Source organism: Fukomys damarensis, unplaced genomic scaffold, assembly GCF_012274545.1.
Source record: "Fukomys damarensis isolate Sample0158 unplaced genomic scaffold, DMR_v1.0_HiC HiC_scaffold_27, whole genome shotgun sequence".
In the NCBI taxonomy this organism is placed as follows: domain Eukaryota; kingdom Metazoa; phylum Chordata; class Mammalia; order Rodentia; family Bathyergidae; genus Fukomys; species Fukomys damarensis.
Window position 1 is genome coordinate 39,498,519 of NW_022900939.1, and position 26,269 is coordinate 39,524,787.

The 26,269-nt window shown below is 38.3% G+C and overlaps 1 protein-coding gene across 40 annotated transcripts in view; it reads right to left on the reverse strand.

The window, feature by feature from the left end:
• Rims1 (regulating synaptic membrane exocytosis 1) overlaps positions 1-26,269 on the reverse strand; it is a 176,110-nt gene that overhangs the window by 25,462 nt on the left and 124,379 nt on the right. For 23 of the 40 annotated variants that reach the window (XM_033756718.1, XM_019206607.2, XM_033756715.1 and 20 more), the window contains one exon: positions 18,936-19,171. The exons of 10 other annotated variants lie outside the window; for them this stretch is intronic. In XM_033756718.1, coding sequence (XP_033612609.1) covers positions 18,936-19,171 — 236 coding nt within the window. The remainder of the gene's footprint in view (positions 1-18,935; positions 19,172-26,269) is intronic. 7 more of the 40 variants (XM_033756719.1, XM_033756712.1, XM_033756710.1 and 4 more) reach the window with 1 other exon arrangement.

Sequence of the window (26,269 nt, forward strand, 5' to 3'; positions counted from 1 at the left end):
TTTTTTTTTTTTTTTGGCCCAAGTTTGCACTGCAGAGCCAGTTTCTCCCTTACTTCTTCACTTTTCACTTTTCAAATAAACTTTTGCCAGAGTTTTTGGCTTGTCTCGTTCAATTTTTTGTTTGAGGCAAGAAGGACCTGGAACACGTTTTTCTGGTGAACCATTTCTAAAGGAACTACCTGGTAACAGACCCCACAGAAAACAGGCTTGATGTGCGAGGAAGTTCACGGCTCCACGAAGACCAATGGCCAGTGACAAAGGCTACAGATTCCTGTCCCTCAAGAGGAATATTTCTGCACAGTGCAGTGTATCACAGGTCTCCATTGGGCTCGACCCCCGAACGTCCACAGCAGTAACCTGTGAATGGCGCACATGCTATTGACTCTTTTCCCTGCCTCCCTTCTACATTGGCCTTGCCTGGGACTTCCTTTCAAATAAACCACTTCATGCCCTCATCCTCATGTCTTCTTAGGGAGATGCTGAATCAACTTTCTCAGGCTGAAGAGCTGTATGGTTTAGTTAACAGGAGGAAAAGTCACAAGGGGTTTCTTCTTTAGATAATTGATTAGGACCTTATAAAGATTAAATGACACAATTTAATTGCTATAAACTATAAATACTAATATTTCTCAAGTAGCCCAAGGAGAGAATGCATGCGCCCTACAACTGCCTTCAGAAACTCTTCTCTCCAGGGTGAGTGTTCTTCTGTGGCGATCCATCCTAACTGTAGAGGAATAATTATGTGTCCATCAACAGAGAAATATATCCCAGTCACACATTTCTTCGTCAAAATATAACAGACATAGAAACTATACCGGAATTGGCACTAAGCTATTTAAAAAGCAAATAAAGTTAAAGTTATGTAACTATCATACACACACACACACACACACACACACACAGACACACACATAGGTAAATTATGTCACTTTGTGATATTAGGACAGAAAAACAGGAGAGCCAGAAGAAAGTTACATGACTAAGAAATAGAAAGGGACTCGACCTACGGCCAGGCTGTAAAGAGCAGAAGGCGAGGACTGCATGGAGGAGGAAGGAGACGGCGGTGCATGAGTAAAGACAGGGAACATCCGGTGGACACTGCCCGGGCTGGAACCCAGGGCCTCACGGCCAGCGAGACTTGGGATGAGGCTGGAGCTCACAGAGCAGACGGGAGCTGTGTGGGATGAGAGTCTCAGTCCAACTCCAGCGACCAGTTCTAAATCAGACAACCATGAACGTCAGCTAAACAAGACCTGAGGGACTTGGGAGGAAGCTCTCTAACTCCCCAACTGTATGCTTAACCAGTCTGCTGATTCCTGAAATGTATGGATTTAGGGAAACTGTGTTTACCGCACAACTGGAAATAAAACACAAACGCCTGGCCATAGAAACAGTAAAAATGTCTCAGTGCAAAAGTAACCAACCAAGTAGGCTTCTCTCTTTTCCTTTGCCTTAACTAGAATAGCGATCAAGGAATAATAATGTTTAAAAGAAATCATTGACAATGAAGAGGCATTTTCACACCAGAAGCCTACTGAGACAAAGTGGTAGTTAATAGCTGAAACCTTTATATTTCAACTCCAAACCCTTCTCTTCAGCCTTACTCTTGTTTCTTCGCCTTCTCTAGGCCCATTACCCAAAAAACAGGAAAGCTTTCAGTCTACTAATCAGATCGAATCACATCTTGGCTCAGCACTCCGCAACGACAACCAACTGTATTTAAGATGAAATAAAAATCTTAAACATGGTCACAAGGCACTACTGGACCTCGACTTTCCCTCATGAATGTTTTTCTATCATTCACACTTTTGCGACTTACACTTCTGACCATTTTTTTTATGCCTTCAAAATTGTTACCAGCTTTCCCACCACAGGTCTCATCTGTAACGTTTCCTCCGGCTATGCTGAGGTCCACTCCTTTCCCCTGCCTACCACACTCTAACCTGGCTCTTTCACCCTTGACTCTCAGACCCTGGAGTAAATCTCTCTGCCACTGTGAGCCCAGGTTAGGGACCCCTGTAGGACTCTCACAAGGGCCTTCATTTCCCACGACATTAAATGTGCATGTGATGGCCATCCTACGTCTGTCCTTTTGTTCACTTACAAACTCAAGGCAAAGCACCACATTTATACTGCTCATTAATATAATCTCCAAACTGGGCACGATACCTTACCCACATCAGATTCAGTAATTATATTTCGAATGAATTATGGGCAGTCGATCCAAAGTCTTCAGACCCAAGTTATATACTGTTATTCTTAGTGTTATATCATCCAGACCAATAAGAAGCTGACAGCTGAACTGGTAGAGAAAATGACATGCATAATGATATACAAATAAATAGGAAACGAAGAAGTCAAATTATTATTATTTGCAAATGACATGATACTCTATATAGAAGACCGTAAGAACTCCACCAGAAGTCTTCCAGACTTAATAACCAAATTCACTGGAGTAGCTGGATACAAGGTTAACACACAAAAATTAATAGCTTTCCTGTACAAAAACAACAGACTCACTGAAAAAGGAACTGGAGAAACAACTTCCTTCAGAATAGCATTAAAAAAAATGAAACACCTAGGAATCAACCTAATGAAAGAAATCAAAGACCTCTACTCTGAAAACGATAGCACTCTAAAGAAAGAGATTTCAAAGGATGTCAAAAAAAGGAAGGATGTCCTTTGCTCCTAGGTAGGATGAATCAATATAGTGAAAATGGCCATACTTTCAAAACTGCTATACAGATTCAGTGCAATCCCAATTGAAATTCCAGCAACATACTTCACAGACTTTGAGAAAACAATCCAAAAACTCATTTGGAACAAGAAGAGAATTAGAATAACAAAAGCAATTCCAGGCAACAAAGACAAGCTGGGAGGTACCACAATCCCCAATTTGAAACTATACCACAGTGCTACTGTTATAAAAACAGCAATGTACTGGCAAAGAATCAGAATGAGGATCAGTGGAACAGATTAGAAGGTGCAGAAACACCCCATACACACTCAGCCACCTCATCTTTGACAAAGGAGCCAACATCCTCACTCGAGGAAAGACAGCCTCTTTAATAAGTGGTGCTGGAAAAATTGGGTTTCAACGTGCCACAGATTAAAACTAGAATTATATCTTTTACCATGCACTAAACTAAAATCAAAATCGATTGAAGACCTAAATATTAAAAGAGAAACACTAAACCGGTTGGAAGAGAGGATAGACAGAACTCTCTTGAAGACACTGGTGTAGGAAAAGAGTTCATGAATAAAACCTCAGTAGCAAGAGAACTAGCATAAAGTATCAACAAGTGGGATTTCTTTTTATTAAAAAGCTTCTGCACAGCAAGAGAAACCACCAACAGCGTGAGGAGACAGCCCACAATGTGGGAAAATTTTTTACCAGTTGTTCCTCCAACAAAGGTCTACTATCAAGAATATATAAAGGTGAATAAAAGACGATCAGAAGTCAAGTGAAAACAGTTTTGGAAAGAGATTTATTTTTAATTTAGTTAAAATGTGGATGTGGCGAATCAGACATTGTGCTCATCTGTGATATGGGCATATAAAAATGTGAGATAAAATCATGTCGGGTTACATGGGATATATTCATGCAGTTTGCTTTCTTTAAAGTTTATTTTGCTGCCATTGTTTTGCTCATTACACATATATTTTAGAGTCTAATTTTATACTGATAATTTTGTTTGGTCATTTTCATAAACTTCAGACCCTTTGAAACCCAAATGTGTCCTTGGTAAGTAAAACGATGACCGACAGATGGTTGTGTCCTAGTCACTATGACCTGTGAATATACTACATCACGTCACCTGGCAAGGGCCACCTTGATTGCAGATGGAACTTGCTTGCTAAGCAGCTGACTCTGAAATGGGGCATTCTCCTAGATTATCCAGGCGGGGATAAAATTGTGACAAGGATCTTTAGAAGAGGAAGAGAGGCAGAAAAGCAGGAGTCAGGTGAGGTGAGAAAGATGTCAGCCATTGCTGGCTTTGAAGATGGAAGAGGGGTGCAGGTGAAGGAATTGGGGAGCCCCTAGGGAGGGGAGGCAATGAAAAAGATTCTCCCTTAAGGCCTCTAGAGACTGCTGCCCTGCAGACACTTTCACCTGTCCTGAACTTCTCACTTCTGAAGCTCAACAGTTTTGTTAACACACTACATTTGTGCTGACTTATTATAGCAGCAATCAGAAACTTATACACTTCCTTTAAGAGTCTATTATCAGAAAATCATCATCTACAAAAGGGAACTTCCTAAAAATGCCTTTTACTTATAAGATGATTTCATGATCCCAATTATAAGCATAGCATAGAAAGTTTCCAAATAATTTTGACAAACCCTACCCTGTAAGTGGAGGATTTCTAAGGCCAGGAAACACAAAATCACTCCGTTCATACCTATAAAAATTGTTGCTATTAGAATGCATTTAGTCAAATCTTTTTACAGTACCTAAGAAGTTCACAAAAAATGAAACAATCTTATTCCTAGCTTGTTTAGGTAGTTGCTATGTATATGTGTGTGCAGGCATATGGAATGCTAGGTATATATAGTGAAAGTACACATTTGTATGTGATTAGTATATATACACATAAATATAGCACGTGTCTATACATATATATTTTTCCTCCCTTATTAAAACTCTACAAAAACCTACATTTAAGTCCAAACATCACCAATGGAAAAATTTAGGACAGGTGGGTAAGTTGTTTCCTCTCAGATAAGGTAGAAATTTCTGTTTTTTTTGTGATAAGTGGAAATGACATATAAAAGTATTCAGGACAGGATCTGACACCTACGACGGCCAGGAGCTATTATACCTTTAATAACTTGGGAATTACAGATGTACGTATCGACGCACACTATGTGCAGATGCTCTGCATCTTCTAACAAACAAGAAATCTGAATATCTATTTGCTCTGGGACTAGTAAGGAGTATGAAGATCACTTTAGATAAACCCTTCTGATCACAGAGCAGGGGATAGAGCACAAAGTAATTTTATGTAAATGCGAACTTGAAATTAGCACTAAATACTATCAGTGGGAGGGTGCTTACAATCCACGATACGAAATGAAAGCTAGGAAAATATCTGGATCAGATGCAGCTTGTTTCTTCCTGAGGCACGGGGAAGAGAGGTATACAGTGAAGGAGCTGCTCATTAGGTAAGCAGGACCAACACTCCTTTCTCGGGACCCTGGGATGGCCATAAAATTTAAATCTGGAGCCTGAACAAAAATCCGACTTGTACATTGTTCCATAAATAGCCCAGTCACTCGAATTAAGGCAAACAAATGTACCTGATAAATTCTAGACAAACTGTGTTACAAATCCACGAAAAATATCACACATTAAGCCTCATGTAGTTAAGGGAACACAGGATGCTTCTAAATAGAAGGGGCAAAACACATTTAATACTATTAAATATGTTGGGTCATTTCTGAGATTTTCAACAATGACTTTTCAGATGGGCGCTGAGAGTAAAAGTTAATTCAAAACCTGATGCGCGGATCTCAGGGTGCACTTTTACATCGTGACTTAAGTTTCGTAATCGTGGCTCCTCTCAGGTGACCGCTGCAAGAATATTTCTGTCGACCGCACAGCGAACTGCTGTCATTCCACACAGTAATGAAAACGAATGCACGTCAAAGTCGAAGAGTCACTTCCCTCGGCCGAGGACAGGGCTGGCGGCTCTACGTGCTGGCCTTGCCGCTGCACCCCGAAATGCTCCTTCCCTGCGTGTGAGCCTCTCTGGCACCTCTGGCACCTGTGGGGCGGTCACTTTCTGGAAAGAAACCCAACTGCTTTAGCGAGATGCAGCTTCTGGGGGCGTGAAGCCCAGAGGACCAGGTGAGCCTCCGAGGAGGAGGAGGAGGAGGAGGAGGAGGAGGAGGAGGAGGAGGAGGAGGAGGAGGAGGAGGAGGAGGAGGAGGAGGAGGAGGAGGAGGAGGAGGAGGAGGAGGAGGAGGAGGAGGAGGAGGAGGACCTACCCTGCTGACACTCACTGCAGGGACTGCATCCATCCCTCCTGCCTTCTCCTCTGTCCCAGTGCAAGAGGTATCTCTCCTGCCTTCCCAAACGACAGGTTCGACCGATCCTCAGCTTTGAATCTTAAACTTCCCTTCTATTAGAACCTAAGTATTTCAAAACCGACACTTCCCTGACAAACACAACAGCCAGCCCCTACTGTTACGCTATCCCTGAGCATAACATTTAAATAAGTTTGTTTTTTATCTGTTCCCACATACCCTCTATTAAACTGAATATTGTTTAAACAGGAATTTTAACAGAGTGGCCCTTCCTAATCAGAAATTCCGGAATCTCAGCAGCTATTTCAAAATATTTCTTCCAGTTCTCATACAAACATGTAGGTTTACTTTGCATTAGAAATGCCCTGAATGGGACTGGGGATTTAGCTCAGTGGTTCCGCTGCCTGCTTTACAAGCACAAGGATCTGAGTTCAATTCCCGGTACCAAAAAAGAAGAAAAAAATCTCTGAAATGGTACTGACTAATGATTCGCACATCAGAATTGTAAGGATCTCTTCATTGCTTTCCTTTATCCATCTTGCCTCTTAGAGAAGATAGTCTTCATGTATATGTATTTCAAATAATAGTTTATGAATCCCACAGTTCTCTCAATATTAGTGCTACTTTTAATTCATATGTTTCCCTCATTTCTATGAAGGGCAAAAGAATAAATTGATATAGCCGTACAAAGCCAGTAACTGCTTCAAGCCTTTACCGTGCTGTAGGCAAGGTGGACATGTTGATGGAAATACACTGGTCTTCAACAGCAGCATTTGTGTTTCAGGGAAATCAGTGTGCAATGTGTGAAAGTTAGGGTGGCCTACGAGAGAAAGCAAGCCAAACACTGCCCTTAACTAAAGCTCTTAATGGTTTAACAATCTCTGTGACTAACCAGACCTAACATATTTTTGTATTTAGAAAAACATTAAAAGTTAAGTAACAGTTTTAACATATTGGTGGTCAATTACACATTTCCTAAGAGCAAGATTATGAGTGAGATTTGATGATTAGCAAATTTAGCTCCACATTTACAGAAACGCTGTATGTAAAAATCAAGAAGATTAAAATTAAAGTCATTGTTCTGCAAACAATTTCCAGAACCCTAGGTTTGTTAAGCCCAAGTCGCTAATTCCCCAAAGACCACCAAGGAGTCAGGTCCGATGCAATTGTAAGAGGAATTTATTGCAAGCTCGAGCCTGGACCCTCAGGTGTCACCGTCACAGCAGGTTCAGACTGAGAGCCCACAACCATCTTTGAAGCAGGGTTACATAGGGTTAGGGAGACTCTTTCTTTTTATAGGTCTTATTTTTAGCTCTCATTTACTATTGGATGTCTGAAGGGTACTGCGAGGGCACTTACTGGAAAAATTACTAATGCCTATATTCACAGAATCAATTCCTTTTTTTTAAAGGAACATCTGATTAAACAAATTTTATAATTAACAAAGACTACATATGTGAGCAGTAACTAATGCCTATATTACCAATGGCTACCTATATAAGCTATGACTAGTACCTATGTTGGCTAAATCAATTTCATCAATCCTTCTTTTAAAAAACATTGATTATTTTAAGCAGGAAGAACTCATCTTTAGATCAGAAAAAGAGGAACAGAAACAGGGTGGAGATGCCCTAAAGCAGCTTGCCCTAAAAAGAGGAACAGAAACACAGGGAGACTGTCATACAGAATGCAATTATACAGAATGGAATTTTTGCAGCTCTGTTCTGGGCAAGGGGCACAGAGGGAGCCCACCTCGACCTGAAGACTTGGTCCTTACAGGCTGCCAAGGGTTAGAGATCTAGAACCCAATCCTGTTAGACGGAGAACACTGGGGCCCAGAACTGTTGACCATCAGTACCGAACACGTTCTAAGGCAAACGCATACTTAGGAAGAATTCCACAAGCCTGCAGGGACCCCTTGAAGCAAACACCCACGATCGCGTCTCGGCCTTGCATGTGTGCTACTCTGCAGTAGGGCCGGCCTCTCACTTGCACAGAGCAATGCCTCGGGCTGAATGAGAAGACCTCAGCTCAAGTTCCAGTCCCACGCGTGCTCCAGGAGTAAACTGCAAAGTCTCAGGGACATGAAGCATAGGACAGTGTCCTAGAGGCTCCATGGAACAGCCCTTTCTCAATAATGCAACCCCGATCTTTCCAAATGTAATCAGGGTCTTACGTTGAAAAGTCATTAGTACTTAGGAGGTGTGAGCATGACAGCGAGGCTCGCTCTGCCCAAGGATGTGTCAGACACCTGCAGGCTGAGGGGCCGCTTTCCCCAGAAAGAAGAGAAGCAGTGCGGTTGGAAGGGCACAGGCTCCTCCGGAGCGCTGACGGTGCCCTGAGTGACTACCCGACCATGCAGAGGCAGAACAGCAGCACAGATAAATGAGCTTTGGTACCATCACCAAGCCACTCACCAAGTGAAAAGCTGTGCACTGGGCTGTGGTGTCTGGGCAGGAGAAGCTGAGGGGCGGGAGAGGCCAGGCAGAGGCCTCAGAGCAGAGAAGGGGCCTGCGGGCACCGCTCCCACATCCTGGCTGGGACTCGGGCTGGCTCCAGGGGATCCGGCCAGACTGCCACACACACCGTGGAAACTCCAATCCACCGGTGCAGAGAAATCCTGTCCTTTGCAGCAGCATAGAGGGAACCGGAGTGCAATAAGCCAGCCACAGATGGGTGCTTACTGCCTTTCTTACTCAGATGCTGCAGAAGCTAACAGCGGCCTCAGAGAAGCACAGAGCAATATGGAGGTGGCCAGAAGTCAGGAAGGAAAGCGCGGGAAGTGGCAGAGAGAAGCTGGATGAAGCCGACGGAAGCACAGTTGCGAGAACTATGTAAATACAGCCATGTTCTCCTGCACGGTGGGTGACTGCAGACCACACTATGACAGATGCACGAAGAGCTACAAAGAGAGGAGTTGGGCTGGGCTGCAGCTCCGTGGTAGAGAGCATGCTGACTTGGTTTTATGTATGCACCACTAAGTAAAAAGAAGAGAGGAATCTGAAGTTTGGCAAGTGAAGAAACGGTACCTGTTTAAGGTCACAGAAATGCTTATTACCCTGACTGCACCATTACACACTGTAAGCATATATCAGGGTGTCAAAAGCTGGAGAAAGGAAAGAAGTCAATACTTGTAATTAAACAGACCAAATTCAAGCATCTCTGGAAGAAAATTCTTTCATCATCCCAGGCAATGCATTTAATACAACATCAACACATTTGAATTCAATGTCTCCATTTTTTCCTGTTTACAGACGTGGATTAGAATTTTGAAAATTAATTACATGACTTATGAACATGCATAATTTTCCCAAAATGGCATAACTCTTTTGAGTCCTTATTTTTAAAAAAGCAAAAAAAAAAAAAAAGATCTCTAAGAAGTCAGTATTATTGAACATTATTGAAAGCCAAAGAGCTGAACTGGGAATAAATTTTTATTTTGAAGCTAAAAATCTCCTACTCTGACCTTTCCATTCACATCAGTCTTCTCAATAAGTCTCCAATACATATATGCTAGTTAGTATTTTTTCTTTACTTTGCTGAAGACCACAGAATCCTACAATACTCTGCAAGTAATCTGCATAAAATTTTACCTAATTATTCCTTAGAAGGACATATTCTGTGTGTTTTTTTTTTTAATTTTTAAAAAGCAAGTAAGTAATTTCTTGGAGCAATTTTCTGAGGAAGAAGTGAAAATAGGAGCTGGAGTTTCTAGCAGCAGGTTGGACCACGTATAGATGATGAACTAACTCTGGGCTTTATTTTTCCTGTGGATTTCTAATCGATATCCTTTCCTTTTAAGAACCCTCTCTCATTAAGAGGTTCAACATCTATTTTCAGTTTCTCGGATGCAGGTAGAAAATCAAAGATTTCTTTCTGGTAGTTTTAAATTCAGAGTGACACAAAGTATTATATTAAGATGTAGATTTTTAAATACTCTATTAATATATTTCTACATGTTAGAATCACTAAAGTATTTAAATGAACTATATGTTTATAGAACTAAATTTACTTTGTACATAAGTTTTAATTATTTTAATATGAAACTCTCCATAGTATAGGGTCGCTTATTATTTAGCTACTTCTCAGAAGCTTTGTAGTTTCAAAATCAGAACAAAAGAAAAGTGGTATTTCCACCTATGAAAACATTCTAGGGTTTTTATTTGGAACTTGGGGTACTGAATACATTTATTGCCTTGTGGTTCTAGAACAGTGTCTGTTAGGCTTCACTAAAATGATGACTAGTCCTGTGTGCACTGCATTCTTTGGTTAGGTTAAAAAAAAAAAAAGAATCCTAACAATGTAAGTGGTTTTGTGCTAGCCTGGTATCAGAAATTATTTCCCAATGAATTCACCAAGGTACTTGAAAAGGAGTTATAGCAGATCACTTATCCACAAGACTCTGTCTTTAATCCCTCAACAAAGGATAGATTTCCAAAAAATCTGAATATTTCTTCTTGTCCTATCTAAGTGTTTTCCAAAGGTTACAGGCATACCTCCAGTGAGTAGGGTATGTAAAAGGATGTTAAAGCTTTAATATTGCTATCAAGCATGATCTACTATTCCTCATAAATGCCAATTTTTATATTTAAGTACTTTTCCAATAAAATACTACTCTATTTGACGTCTCTGTGATGACAGTTATCATAATTCATTTTACTGCCTCGAAATCTTAAAACGGCAAGCATTTACTCGTGTTTATAGAGGTGTTAATACTTAGCACAAAAAGATGGAGATCATTAGTAAAACGCATCCTGATCAATGTTCAGATGCTTTTGAAGGGACATATAAGCAAAGAAGTGGAAGAAAGGAAAAAGAAAGTAGAAAAAAATAGACAAATCACTTCTACTTGTTAAAATTAATTTTAAAAACTTACTGAGAACAGCATGTTATGATGTTCAATAAAATGGCATGATATGATCAAGTAAGTACTTATCTAAATGTAATTTTCTGCCTCAACAAACATCATGCCCCTCCAACAGATATTTATTGAAATTTTCTGCATTAAAGGCACTGCTATGCAAGACCAAAAAATGCCAGATGCATGGTGACTAGTCCCAAGGAACTTTGAATTTCTTCTTGTGACAATTCCTGTACAAATATTTATGGGCAAAGGAGTTTTTAAACAGCACTACATACAAATCCTAAAAGTGTTTTTTTGTTGTTGTTGTTGTTGTTTTGAGACAGGGTCTCACTATGTAGTTGAGACTGACCAGGAACTCACTGTAGCTCAGGCTGGTCTCGAACTCACAGCGATCCTCCTGCCTCAGCCTCCCGAATGCTGGGATTACAAGCGTGTGCCACCACACCCAGCTTCAAATCCTAAAAGTTTTACAGGAGTTAAAAAACTGCTTTTGGCCCCCATGGGAAGTTGGAATACAAACGTAAGTTCATCACATACCAACATTTCTGTGACCCTAGCAAGGACAATTTGGGGAAACTGGATGAGCAAAATTTAGACTGCGGGGGAGGAGGACTGACTAGCTTTATGAAGAAAGAGACAAAGCAAAGTCCTCTTGCACAAGTTTTTCCATTTAAGTACTTTTGTGTGGCTAGTAGAGGCACCGCGTAGAGTGCTAGGGATGTAATCACCAGTAAATTCATAGACACAGTCTGTGATCTCCCCACTGCAAAAATTAGGGTGATGGAAATGCTTCAACTAGTTTAGCTATGTAGCTAAGTCAAGGACCCCCTTTTAGGGAAAACACTGAAGATCTGTAAAAGACTATTTTGGGAGGTTTAAGTCTCCATTTTGGAGAATCGCTACGTTTTAATGAGATCTCACTGATGCATGGCAAAGATGTAAACCTAACAGGGAAATGGAGAAAAGGTAAAGTCAAGGCAGTCAGGTAAACTAACTCCTGACTTAAAGAATCAGAGAACAAGTTAGGTGAGGTGGCGCACGCCTGTAATCCCAGCACTTGGGAGGCTGAGGCAGGAGGATGGCTGTGAGTTCGAGACCAACCTGGGCTACATAGTGAGTTCCAGGTTAGTCTCGACTACATAGTGAGACCCTGGTTAAAAAAAAAAATTAAAATAAATAAATAAATAAATAAATAGAATCAGAACAATGGCAATAGTGATCACTGTTTGTTCACAAATGTCTCCTCCTACTTCTAAGGCACTCAGACCTTGAATGGAGTAGAGGTTACAAAACTTTCTCTTAAAGGACAAGTGATGAAGGTTTTGGTTTTACAGACCTGTTTCCCAGAGGCAGCATTTCCATAGCCAATCTAACATGCAAATAAACAAACAAACAAGGGAAAACTACATTTGCAGAGGACAGAACTGAATTTCACGTGATTTTCGTGGGTCACAAAATATTATTCTTATTTGGATTACTTTGAACCATTTAAAACATTACACAAACAACTCGATTCGTTGGCCATAAAACACAGGCTTTGAGCCGGAGTCCACTGACCTGGATCTAGCGCAGCAAAGGCCGGAGCTGGTGCAGAGATATCCTGGACCACTCTCCCACAGACTGTGCCTCATTTGTGACACATGCACTCAAGAAATGCAAGAAACACCGTGCGCACCTCGGCATAAGCCAGCGCATCTGACTAGGGTTTAAGTTTCACCAGGTCCTCACAGATGACATGAGGAACTCTGAGAACCACTGATTATAAAAAAGAAAAAGAAAACACAAAACCCTCAAATGAGATGTGAGGAGTTCATACTCCATGCCACACTCCACACCGAATAATCGCACACAAAGACTGGCTGGACCGATCTGCCCATGGTTTCCACTCACGAATGAAGACACTGATACCTATTCTCTACACGCCGCCCTTGCCTTTGCTCCTCAGAATCATCAGTCACTTGTTACGATTTTTCTGAAGCACTGTGCAGAGTGCCGGGCGCTCAGATTATCATTCCATCTCCACAATGGTCTTCTGAAGTTGGTTTCACTTATTACTGAATTTTTACAGTTTTTATTCATTATTCCATTTTATAGACTGCAGCACTGAAGCTCTGAAAGGCCTTTGATATTTTTCTTTTGTGCAGGTAACCCTTTAGATTAGTTCACTGGCTGCAATCGCGTTTAGTACCAATGATCCTCAAATTATCTAGGGAAACTGCAGTGAATGTTCCAGTCTTCACAGACTGAATCCACACATTCTGTGTTCATTCTCCCAGAAGACGGCAACAATCGATGACTCCGTCCACCTCTCTACTGCCCACCAAATCTCAGAAACAAAGGGTCTCTCCTAAGACCTAACTATACCTGGAAACCACTCAACATACTCCAAATCTACATGGCACGCACGTCCTGCAATGGTGTCTAAGTGGTCTTTTAAACTATTTTTGAAACTATGAAATGGCAGCATAATAGAGGAAAATTAATAGTATGTGCCTGTGCTTGTTTAAAAAGCTCTATAAAACGGGAACTCTCTACATGTTATATACACTTCATGGTACTTCGATTTCTAAGAGTCTTTAGGTCTCAAAAAGATCCTGGAACCTATAAAATGGGAATAATTATAGCATTTTATGGCTGTGTTTTGTGGAATGGAGCAATTAATTCATGGAAAGTAATTAAGAACCTGGCTAGCATGTGGTAATTTCTCTATAAATTGTAGCTATTCCTGCTAATGGTTTCATTCATATGATTAACACAAACTCATGAAAAGATTCCCCAATAATATACTAATATACACATAATGAATTTACAGTTAATAGTAATACTGCATAGTTTTTATATATCACTTCTCCTTCCATGTTTAAAAATGTGAACAATCTTAATAAAATAAATCAACAAAAATTATTTTAAAAAACACTCTGCTAAATGAAGATGCATTAAAAATAGTCATTAGTTTTAATATAATCACAGTTCTCATTCCCTCTTCATCTACACAAAGCACCTTATGACAATCATTCTGAAATTGTTTTCATGCTAAAAAATTAATACAGGTAAGATAATTATCACCATAGATGAAGTCTTACTCTTAGGCCTGGAACTCATTCAATAAATTTACTTCGTTCCTCCAAATGCTGAGATACAAAGTGTCATAAATATTAATTCTAATTAAATCAATATTTTTTTTCTGTCAAGATGATCTGAAAATGTATCTACATCTTAGAAAAGCTCAACATTTATAGTTCAGAGCAAAGAAAAGAACAAAAATAGAGCAGGTGGAGTATGTTTGGAAATACTACCCCTTATTAGGACATCTGTTCTGAAGATGAGTTGCTAGAGCTGAATTGAATCTCTATTAACAGTAGTGAATTCCAATGGCAGACAGCAACAGTAAATAAGAGAGCCCGTGCTTACATTCGTTTGACGGTTTTGCAGACTGGAGAGTCATTTCTGGCACCATGATTTTGTGCTCAGGAAACAAAGAACATGAAACATTACATTCCCCAGAATGTTTGTCTTGTGCCGTTAAACGAATAAAAAAAAAAAAAAATAAGGAACAGATGAAGACTTTACTTTTATCCAAAGTAGTTTCAGTTTCTGAAATTTTGGGAGTGGTGTGTATCCTTTGTGAACAACATTTGGCTTCTATTGTCAATAATCAGGAGATCCAAGAAAAATTTCCGGTATTCTTCAAGAAACTATCTTAGCCTCCCTATCTAGCAGTTATAATCTTATTTTAATAAAAGTAACAGCAGAAATTCTTCATAAAAAGGTACTTGTCGTAAAACAATATATTGGTAGATCTGACTGTTTGCAAGGAGAAAAAAATCAAGCCTGGCTGAATTTAAGACATTTACTGACTTGAGGTAAAGTGTGATTTCTTGTTTTTTTATGACTTGCTTTACATGTGTAAGTTTTAGGACTAAAATTGAAAAAAAAATATTAGCAGAAAGGGATTTAACAGTCTAGACATTTTCGTGGCATAATTATTTTTAAGAACAATAAGAATTTTAAAAAGATACCCTGAATTCATAGGAAAATTAGCTTAAATTAGCATGATCTTTTGGGGTCTGGGTGTATTACTAATACTTCACAGTGGATCAAAGCCAATTTTTTAGTTTCTACCTAGTATTTCATCTTGGAAAGTTAGTGATATGCCTTGGAGTTCAGAAATTCTTACTGACCTATTTCAAAATCAAATATTGCTATATCTGTCCAAATCTTCTGATAATACTTGTATTATTGTAGACATAGTCTTGTAGAATAATAAATTCTATAGTTTTGACTCCATTTCTGAATCTCCAATATTTGAATGTCTTGGATGTAATGAAAAGAATTATTTAATTTTATAGAAGTAAGTGTCAAAGGAGAAATTAGAACCAAATTCAGAATAAGAAAAGGATGGGATCCTTGCCTTGGGAAAGGGTGTGGGCTCATCTATCAGTTTCCCATAAGCCCTCTCCTAGAGGATTCACACCCTTGGTAATTTGTCCTTGGTGACTTCCTTTAGTAACACAGAAATGGCACTGGTATTATTACATCTCACATTTAACTTTACATTTATCTCACTCAGTTACTTGGTTTGTGTGTATTTCCAGTGTGTACGATTTCTTTTTACTGGGATTTTAATTCCATTTTAAAAAGTACCCACTATGCCTGATAAAGGACTACAGAATTGAATAATTCCTAGTATACACAGCTGTTTCATACCTAGAGCCACGTCCTTCATAAAAGATAAAAGCCCTGCTCAAAAAGTGCAGTCCCAGATGCATAGCGCTTATGCCATCTCAGATCTGAACTGAGAAGACCTGTCTTTTGTGTTGAGGAAGGGCATCCACTGGAATTTCTTAAAAGTTACTCCAATTTTCATTATGGATAATGTGGTATATGCAATTTAAAAAATAATATTATTTTATTATTAATTTTTTCTGCAGTACCAGGGATCAAACTTGAGACCTTGCACTTGGGAGGCAGATGCACTGCCACTGAGCTAAATCCCCAGACCCAAAATTACTATTAGTTAAATTCAAATTATTCTCTAAGAATACATAATTAGAGAACAGAACTTACATACATTTGAGATATAAATATATAATGAAAGCATAACGAATTATATATTTAAGTACACACTATTATTTATAAATCACATATATACTTCTCTATTCCCTTCCGTGTGTTGAAATAAATTTTACCTAATTTTGGACAAATCTCAAATAGACTCTTTGAGTATATGTGTGGCTATAAAAACAAAACCAGAACATGATGTGCTTAAAATCGATCATTCTCGAGAGCACTAACCTTTATTTTAAGTGCTTCATAACCTGCTAACTGTTTTCATCTGTGAAGGGCCAGCAGAGCACCTGTAATCTGCAGCCTCGCAGGGTGGGTCTGAGAGGCCCCTATAAGAGAAGCCCTTAATTGAAACCTTCATTTTTTTTTACATTAAATATAATTAAACATTTATACTAAAATAGTATGTTTGCTCTACACAATACCCAGCTTCTTTCAATCTATAAATATTGCCACTTGTCTCCTTCAAATATTTGATAAATTGATAGCAATATTTTAAAATCTTTTGTAACTACCCAGTCATTGGCGGGGACCAATGAAGTACTTTATCAGTTCAAGATGAATGGCTTCATTTCAAAGCAAACGTATTCAAGTCAATTATAACAGAGTTTATTAAAACTGGACACACGCCAGACAGACAGACAGATAACTGAGGCAAGTGGCTTGAACAAGTGTTCTGGGAAAATTTTTGAAAAAGAAACTCTTCTACAGTTCGGTAACTATAAAATCTAGTATGACGGAAAGGTAGGGCTGGAAATTTAAAGACGTGGGAATTCCCCCTGGTACAAAGTGCAACATCCACAAGGAGCTTTTCATGAGACACCTTAAAATGAAGGGAGATTTATCACAGGAGGAAGTATCCAGAAATAGTGATTCGGAGGTGATATCCAGAAAGTGAATTAATAAAAACTGAGACTTCCGAAAACAAGTTTGTACTTTGTTGAATTTCTACAGGAGTGAAGAATTATAATGACTGATGGAAGAAAAAAAAAGTCACAAACATAAGAATACAAGTGAGAAAAGCCAGGCTATGTCCTGAAGCAGCAGTGGTGATTTAGGATTATCAACATGTGGCACTTGCCTTAGAGAAATCAAGAAGAGTGAGACCTAAGGATAGATTATCAAATAAAAACAGTTACAGTGCAGAGAAACAATCATAAAAGTTTACACTAGAAAGTTCACAGGCAGACACCCAGGACAACCCACCACCATTTAATAAGCAAACTGAGTCCTAAACAAAATTGAAGTTTGCTTGTCAAGTCAGGGTGGAACACAATCACTTTGCCATTGTGACTTCATAACCCAATGAACCCTTTGGACTCACGCACAGAACCTACCCCTGAAAGCAAGGTATTCCGTGGAGCTAATTAACAAAGTGATTACTGGGCTGGTAGTTGCTGAAAGTCAACATATAACCACAATGGGAATAAAATGTAAGCTAATAAATAAAGGGGCTGACAGTTTCAACAGCAATCAACTAAACCTATAACCTACAAAGATGTATTACAAGTATAGTTCCTATTCAGACTAAACCAAACTCCTTTATCCTATTCATCAGAGAAAGACACTGGAAGAAGATGAACCATTTCCAAAACCTGCCGCACCTCAGATAGGAAACACCATGTGACATCAAAGAACATTTCCATTCCACTTCATCTATGTAATGAAGTATTCTGAAGGCTGGGTATGGAAGCTTTCTACATATCCCACATTGCAGAGTGTAAGTACATCAAAACCAGTAACGAGGAAGCATCACCATTGGAGAGAATGGAACAGATGAAAAATGCCTCCCACCCTTAAAGAAGCCTGATAATAAGGACAAATTCTTCTTATTTAACAATGAAAACAAAAGCTTGTCTTACTGAGATGGCACAAACACAGATCTATTACAGAAATGCTTGTTAATCTAGGTTCATTCTAATCCTATGATTTTTGAGACAAAATTCTGTTAGAAGCAACTGCTGTGCACACTAGCTCAATTTCTAAATGACTCTAAAATCCCCATTTCTACTTCATGTGGCAATATATCTAGTAAAATGTGTGATCTAAAACAGGTACTTTTCAAATGCTACACGAGCAAGGAAAAAGATTTTATTAAGGCTTTCTCATATAAGTAAATTTTGTGACAGAAAACAAGGCTCTTGGATGAAGCAACAGAAAAAGAAAGGGATGGATATAAGGGAAATGCGACAATTTAGACTGCTTTACTATTTCACTTACCTTTGGTTTAACAGAGATTGTGCACAGTGACGAATTATGGAACACGAGTGATCAAATATTATATAATTCTGAGTTTTTATTACAGTCTATGACACAAAAACTCTGCATTGGCTCTTTTGTATATACCTTCAAGATATAAAGCTTTTAAGATATGTAAGCAGTAGAAAATATGTGAAACACAGATTTGTTTTAAAACATTATTCTTTGCATGAATTCATCGGCCCATTTTTCTAAAGTACAATTGCTCCTGGGTTTTGCTTGCATTGAAACTATATAACAAAGAGTTCGATTATATTCATACAGTACTTTGCAGACCATATTTCAAGTTGCACAACCGACCTTCTTTTCTGTAAAAAATATAGATATGGATATGGCCTAAATTATAGAAAATTCGATTATGGAACATTTTGAAAAGGAGAATCCTGTTGCTTTTCTTGCATGTGAATCAATTTGGACCTCAAATACTTCTTTGCATTTCCTTAATTTATATTTATAAACATGGCCTTAATTTTTCTTAACTCGAAAGAAAATATCAGGTAACTTTATAGATTAATAAATACCTTCTTCAGAGAGCTGCACAGGAAATAAAACCATACATTTAACGGATTTTCAGAGGCACAGAAAAATAAAAACTTTCTTTGCAAGGAAGAATCAAACATAAATTATGATTCCACCGCATGCTATAAGCAGGCAGATCAACTCTGGTCTCTCCAGCAAGAACTTGAGATGCTTAAGTTGAATTCACGTGGCTCACCTGTTTGGCTAAGCTGAGACGTGCTTCTGCTTCTTCGAGACACGATGGCCACCACTTTGGCGCTCAGGCTGGATCTCCGTTTCTTTCCACCGGCTCCGACGGTACCCACGGCTGTGTCTGACTGGCTGCCATCGTTGTGTTCCAGGGTGTAAATCTCTCCACTCATGCTGCTGCTCTTCATGATGGCTCTTCCTGAACTTCCCATCCGTCTGCCTTGCATTTTGGGGGTAAATGAACTATATTTACAAAGTAAAAACATATATGCAACCATAAATCACAGGTCAGCAAAACTGAAACACTAAATCTAACGCATTTTTGAAATACTCCAGGCACATTTTTAAAGGGGAAAAGCCAGATGTAAAGTAGTGACACTGCCACAAATACTTTAAGATCACATCACTGCCCCGTAGTTATTTACAAGGAATGTCTTAATACAATGACATTTCAACATAGCAATCTCTAGATTTTAAAAATATAGTAAAAAGAAGCACAACCAATGTTATTCATATAAGGTAAACGTTACCCAATGGCTCTCAATTTTGTTTGCTCAAAATATTTGCAAAAACTAACTTGCGTGACCCTTACACATACTAATACAGAACCTTTTGACAGTGATGATGAAACATTTTATTTAAGTCAGAAGTCAATCATAATATTACAGAATGTACTGGGGTTTGTGGGCACGTGCATGATGAATGCTCCAGTCATCAGGAATAGTAGTATGAGGTAAGTTAAAAAAGACAAGAGTCAAGCTGGTCATGGTGGCACACAGCTGTAATCTTAGCACTCGGGAGGCTGAGGCATGAGGATTGCTGTGAGTTTGACACCAGCCTGGGCTGCATAGTGAGTTCCAGGTCAGTCTCAACTACATAGTCTGTCTCAAAAAGCCAAAATAAACAACAAAAAGACAAGAGGGCAAGATTGGGAGGTTTTAAAAGCTACAGAAAAGAGACAAAACTAGTCTTTACTATTTTCCATGGATTGGGAATAGAAAATTGGCACTTTCATTTGATAGGAATGATTTAGAAGTTTTAGTTCTGAGTTGCATTTCTTCAAGTGGTCTACCTCAGAGTCCCAATAATAATAGAATTTTTGTTTTATTTTAATAAGCTTCTTATCAAGCCAACATTTTAAGTCATTTACCTATCTGGTTATTTCCCTATACATTTCATGTAGCTCCCTTTTCAAAACATTAATGGAGAACATCACATATGATCAGACCAAAACTGATTGCTGTGGGACTTATATTCCCAACTCTAATGAACTTTCCTTTCTGAAAAATGTTAGAATTTCTTCTATGTCCTCAGTAATTTATTTCAACACATTATCTAAATTTCTTTATCATTCTCTAAATCTCCTTATCCATTCTTCTTAGGTCTAATCATTCTGACTGCTTTTTATAGTAATTTGCCTGCAGAAATCTGATGGAGGATATCCACAGGTGTCAAGATTTGGTTAATTTTACAGTCCCAATGCCCATCCAAAAATCAAACACTTGCAACTCAGATCTCTTTTCTCTCATCAAACTTTTTCAGCACAGTTCCTACAAAGATCATCAAAAACCTCTTTCTGATTGCTTTTCCTTTTACAGTACAGTATGCACTAATTAACATGTACCTTCATTCTTCTATAAAACTGGAATTCTATTACAGATCTGAATTTGTATTCAAAAGTTATTTCACAAAAACACACTATTTGGAAATATGAATCAATGTTCTTTAGGTTATGAAGTTTAAAAGTATCATGAATGTGTTTCATCACCTTTATGTAATTAAAAACGTATTAAAATGAGCTGAAAACATTTAACTATTTCTATGGATATTTGCTTACAGCAATGCAATGTGAATAAATTTTGAGACATGATTCCCCCTAAATTCATTATTTGGTTATATGCTTAAAGTCATTTTCACATATGGTACATCCAGTTTCCTAATGAATTATTTATAATACTATTACTTTCAATGAGAAGCTCTTAAGGTATTTTCAAATATCCTGTCCACCTAGGAGTCTCATCAGGTAGATTAATCTAGTTAATCAAAGGTCATGATTTTTGTATAAATATACATTCTACTTCTTTTCTTAGCCTTTTTTATTTTTCCACTTTCATTTCTTAGATAAACAAACACCATAATTTTTCCTGAAACTTTTAAGATGCATTTTGGGGCCTTCTGCTTTATAAAGTTTTTCAAAATCTCCCTAGCATCATGACTGTCCTCTCCCAGTCCTTTTCTATTTCGTAAGTAATAGTTTAACACTGTGATATTACAGATCAGCATGAACCTTATGCATTACCAAATTTGCTACAGCATCTTTACCATTGCTGAATGACTTATGAGTAGAAAATGCATAAAGTGATGTGCCTGTTTGAAAACAGCTATGATAAAACCATTTTTAAAATTCAAAGAACCTGAACTTTCTTCTTTGATCCACCCTCTTTCCCAAATTATTAAAGTTTTGCTTAGAACTTTCCTTGATATCTCTATAGCTATATCCATATCTGTATCTATCACTCTCTCTCTATATATAATTTCCCTTGAGGGAAATTATTATATAATATTATATATATTATATATATATTTACACAACACATATACATACATACTGTCTATATATATATATATATAGATATAGATATAGATATAGATATTTACATAGATAAATTCTGTCCTCTTCCTTTCTGAATTCATGAGTCAGGTTTTTCTGCAAAACTTGCTAAAGCTGCTTTTTACTCAAAGCAACCAGTCCAGTAGAGAAGACCCAACAGGTAATGGCTTTACTGACCTAGAACATATTACCCAGGTTGTAATTTACCTTTAAAACTTCAGGATTCTTTTTTCCCCCAATAACTGTGTGCCCATATATGTGTGAATAATTACATGCATTCCTTATCTATCAATCTATCCTTTCATGGATCATCTTTAGAATTAGGTTGTCATTTTGCGGGCTTTCTCTCAAATGAGTTAATTAAAATTTCAGTATCTGCTGTGCACTTGTTTCTGGTAATCGTGAGGATTATATCTGATAGTGTAATAGTCCTGCCGAAGACGCCCCAATGACATTGAGCTAAGCTGTGTTGTCCAAGAAGGGCACTTCCGGACTGTCCAGTCCAGAGATGCTTTTTCTCGGCTTTTAGATTTAATATCTATGTTTCCTTTTTCTAACTCTGGGTTTCAATGTGGTTTGTTTCTGTTTGCTTCTGGTTCTGGTTCTTGGAAAGTATGGCTCTGATTTTGTTTCACTTGTGACTAACAACATTCTTGAGTGGCAGCAACAATACGGACGCTTATCTACAGAGGATTTCTGTTGGATGGCAGCAGCAAGGATACGTTAAACACTGGGTAGCAGGTGACAGAAAATCCGGTCTGTTAGGTTCGCTGTACGCCTGCATGCTGCTCGAAGCTCACATCGCTCAAGAAAATATCTTGGGTACTTTCATTATGATGTCACTAGATCATTTTCACTTTCATATACTACAGGATTTAAAAAAGTTTTTAATACTGTAATTTGAAGTCTTTTATCAGTTTTTACAAACTCCCAGCCAGTATCTCAGTACTCGGGCACTGCTTCTGACATTTCCTCTGCTTGGGCTCCAACTGGACCATTTCACCCTGTTCCACATCTTTTATTGTCTCCGGCAACATCTCTCTTTCTTCCCCCGTCCTTTAGTTCATGTACTTTCTACAGACCAGCTATATAATTCTGTTTTGCTGTTTCCAAGTTGCCATTAAACCTACTGTTAAATGGTGCTTGTATTCTGTCGTTTTAGAAGGCTCACTTACTTCAGTGGAATCCTGGCCTGCTCAATGCATCCACCCTCTGTTGGTTTCTTGAACTAATTAATCATGGAGTTGCTGCTTGGTAACTCTTTTGTTCCTTTTTAGTCAGTCGCTTTTTCTCTTTTTCAAGTATCATTCTAAATTCTTGTTTGCCAAACCTTGTACATGACACCTGCATACGGTCTGGATGATAATAGTTTCCTCCAAAAGGATACTTCTGTGGGGTGGAGAGATGGATTTCATTTTCCCCCCATGCAGAGTTCAGTTTAAAGCTCTAGAATAAAGTTAGTGCTAATTCCTGCAGTCTGGCCCTTTTAAGATTTGTGTAGGAAACAAAAGGCATGTGTCAGTTCCCTCGAACACTGCAGCACTTGGGAGTCTCAGCTATGTCTTCCTGGCACCCAGCAGCTGCCGGTATCCGTGCATCATTTTTAGCCTTCCAGATGTGGCATGTCTGATTTCTTGGAATCCTTGCCATGGATGCATATCTCATTTGCTCAGCGGAATCTGCAGCAAATCTTGAAGCCCTTCACTCACAACTACTAGCCTCTATGTGAGATGCTAGATGTGAGACATCCAAATCTTCAGCTTCGTAGGACCACTGCCTTCTGCCGCGGCTGTTTCCCCTGACACTGAATCAGAAAGGATCTTCAGAGGAAACTGGGATAAACTTGGCACTTACTTTGTATTTTCCATTCTTTCAAAGACAAGCTCGTCAAACTCCTGCCTGTTTCGTCACTCTCAAATGCCTTCAAACAGTTTTTTTTGTATGTTTGATTATTGTTCTTATTTGGCTTTTGCAGTTTTATGTTTGGAAATGTCAATCTGATGCAAACTATACTGCCATGTCCAGAACTATGAAATGTTTTCCTTTGGAGACGTGTAAAAGTATCAGACCAGCTATGCTGCCAACTCTCTGCATGTGGACAGCAATGCAGACAGAAGACACATGCTGGAACTGAGCCTTAGCAATTCATCTCCTTGTGAAGTACACTGACCAGCTCTTGGTGCACTGATCACTACACACAGAGCTCTGAGTGCCCTGCTCCAGCCACATAGACACGGGCTTGCTTGCATGTTTCTCCTGGAGTCCGTGCCAGTGGAGGCCCTCCTCTGAGGTGTAACATACCATTTTACAGGGTTCTGGGGCTAAAACTTTCCTGTGTCTCACAGATTCTCACTACACATGCCTGATCGCTTCTGCAAGGCTGTGGCATTTATTTTAGAGAACTCTACGGTCTACAGTATTTATGTAAAGTCAGCACCTACTTACTAATAGCATTTTCATTCATTTTGGTTTGACTTGACTAAACTTGAAAGTTATTTTTTTACATTTTATAATTTAGGGATGTGATTATCTCCAGTTTCATACTAGATGAGGTTTTTAGTATTTTCTTACAAAGATAGAACAACGTCGGTTATTTATAATCTTAATTCTGTGGTCATGAGGTCTATTTATGAGGAAAAATCAATAGGACTTGATGACTTACTGGAACTTATATTCCCAGTGGGAATGATATTACCCTCTAAAGATGTTTAGTAGATCTTGATGGGGGAAGAAGGGGGATAAAACTTAAAAAATGTAAGATTAGTGGTCTTCCAGAGGTTATAGAAATAGACACAGCGAATTTATGGCATTAAAATTTTATGTGTGGACTGTGATTAGGAGAAGAACATCTACAGTTTCCTTAGGGGGCTGAAAAGTTTTTTAAAAGATTGCAAAACACTGAATTAAAAGAGGACTGAGAATAATTAAAGCTTAAGGTGGATCGGTTGTAAGAAGTGATATTTTAGAGATATCCGTCTGTAGTCTTAAAAAGTGTAAGCAGATACTCAAAAGTAAGTATCCTCAAGTATTTCTGATGTATTATGAATGGAGAGAGAGAGGGAAGGAGAGAGAGAAATATAATTCTAATGTATTATAAATGGAGAGAGAGAGAGACAGAGACAGAGACAGAGACAGAGACAGAAGGAGGGAGAGAGAGAGGGAGGGAGGGAGGGAGGGAGCTGTCATACAGTATCTGGTGAAAACCAAACTAAGAGAACATAATCTCATATCATAAATGAGCCATAAAATTATATCAATGAGATACAAATGATTAACAGCATTAAAGATGAACATATACACATGCTTCTGTATGTGTGTGTGTGTGTTAGTTTACAAAGGAACAAACAAGGCAGCTAATTACTTTGCATGATTCAGTTAACTAAGAAAATATTTCCACTGACTAAAATAAGTTCACATGTATGTCTTCTTGACATCTCTGTTTCTGATCAACCATCCTTCATGTGTAATATTTACTCACTTAACAAACATTGATTTATCCATATTTGTTATGCGTAAAGACAGCAAGAGGTTCATAACATTCATATTAAAACATGTAGAGAAACAGGTCTCAATAATTTTATCAATGAAAAAAAAATGTGATAATGCTTTAAACATTTTATCACTTTATCATAGTCCTGCAAATTTAACAGATGCTAAGGGTAAAATAAAGATTGTTAAGTGTAAAAGCTAAAACTATGAACTTGAAAATACACCGTAATAATCTGTATCCTTGTACATAAAGTTAAAACTCTAAAATGCAGTAACAAGTATTTCATCTTCCTTAAACAGTAAGCATGTAACAGAATATGCAGCAGGAAAACAGAAAAACTAAAACCAGTAAGCTAGTTTTTCACTGAAATTGTAGTAGCTGTTTCTTAGTGTAGCATACAGAAGACCAACTACGTATTTTACAACCCTTCAGCCAAATTATGCTACTATCTGAAATCGAAATAGTTAATAACTACAGAATTAGAACTAAATCTCATACTTTACTTTTTCCCCCTGGAAATTAAAGCACTAGAATTTGTTGTGCCGTAGTTTGGTTTGAAAGATGTGTTTGTTAAGCTGTGGTATCCCATGGTCTAAAACTAAGCCATTTCGCAGAACTTTGACATGTAAAGCAACTATTACGTTAGCTTTAGTTGACATTGTTGGAACCCTCCCATCTGAGTATCTAAGTACTATTCTTGTCTTGTAGGTTTTTTCATACTGCCATACATGTTATTTTTTCCCTGGCTCCAAGGCAAGTCTGGGAGATGATAAAGTTCATTTCAACATCTATACTCCATGGGAAAAATTCTAAAAACCTCTACTACCATCAAATTGAATGCCTCAAGAGAACCAATATTTAAGCACATCGAGCTCACCCCAAGTCAGATTCAAGTGGAAAAGTTAAATATTAGAAATTAAAATCTGATTTCTGAAAGGTGTGCCATAGTTATGCCTAGTCATCTGACCGATAAAGCAGGTAAGGGTGAGTTCGAAGGTTTAAAATAACTCATACGTCATATTATGTTTGCAATGACTAAATGATATAGCATAACGCCACACTCCCAAAATTCTGAAGTCCATTTTTTTTCGCCTTTTTCTCACACATACCTTTGAGGCAGGTATAACAGCAGGTATAATTCTCAGTTTCCGAGTGAGTACAATAGTACTACCATGTATGCATTCAGATCCTCTTACAACCATACAGCTAGGGGTCACGCCTGTGGTGTCGTGCACCAGAT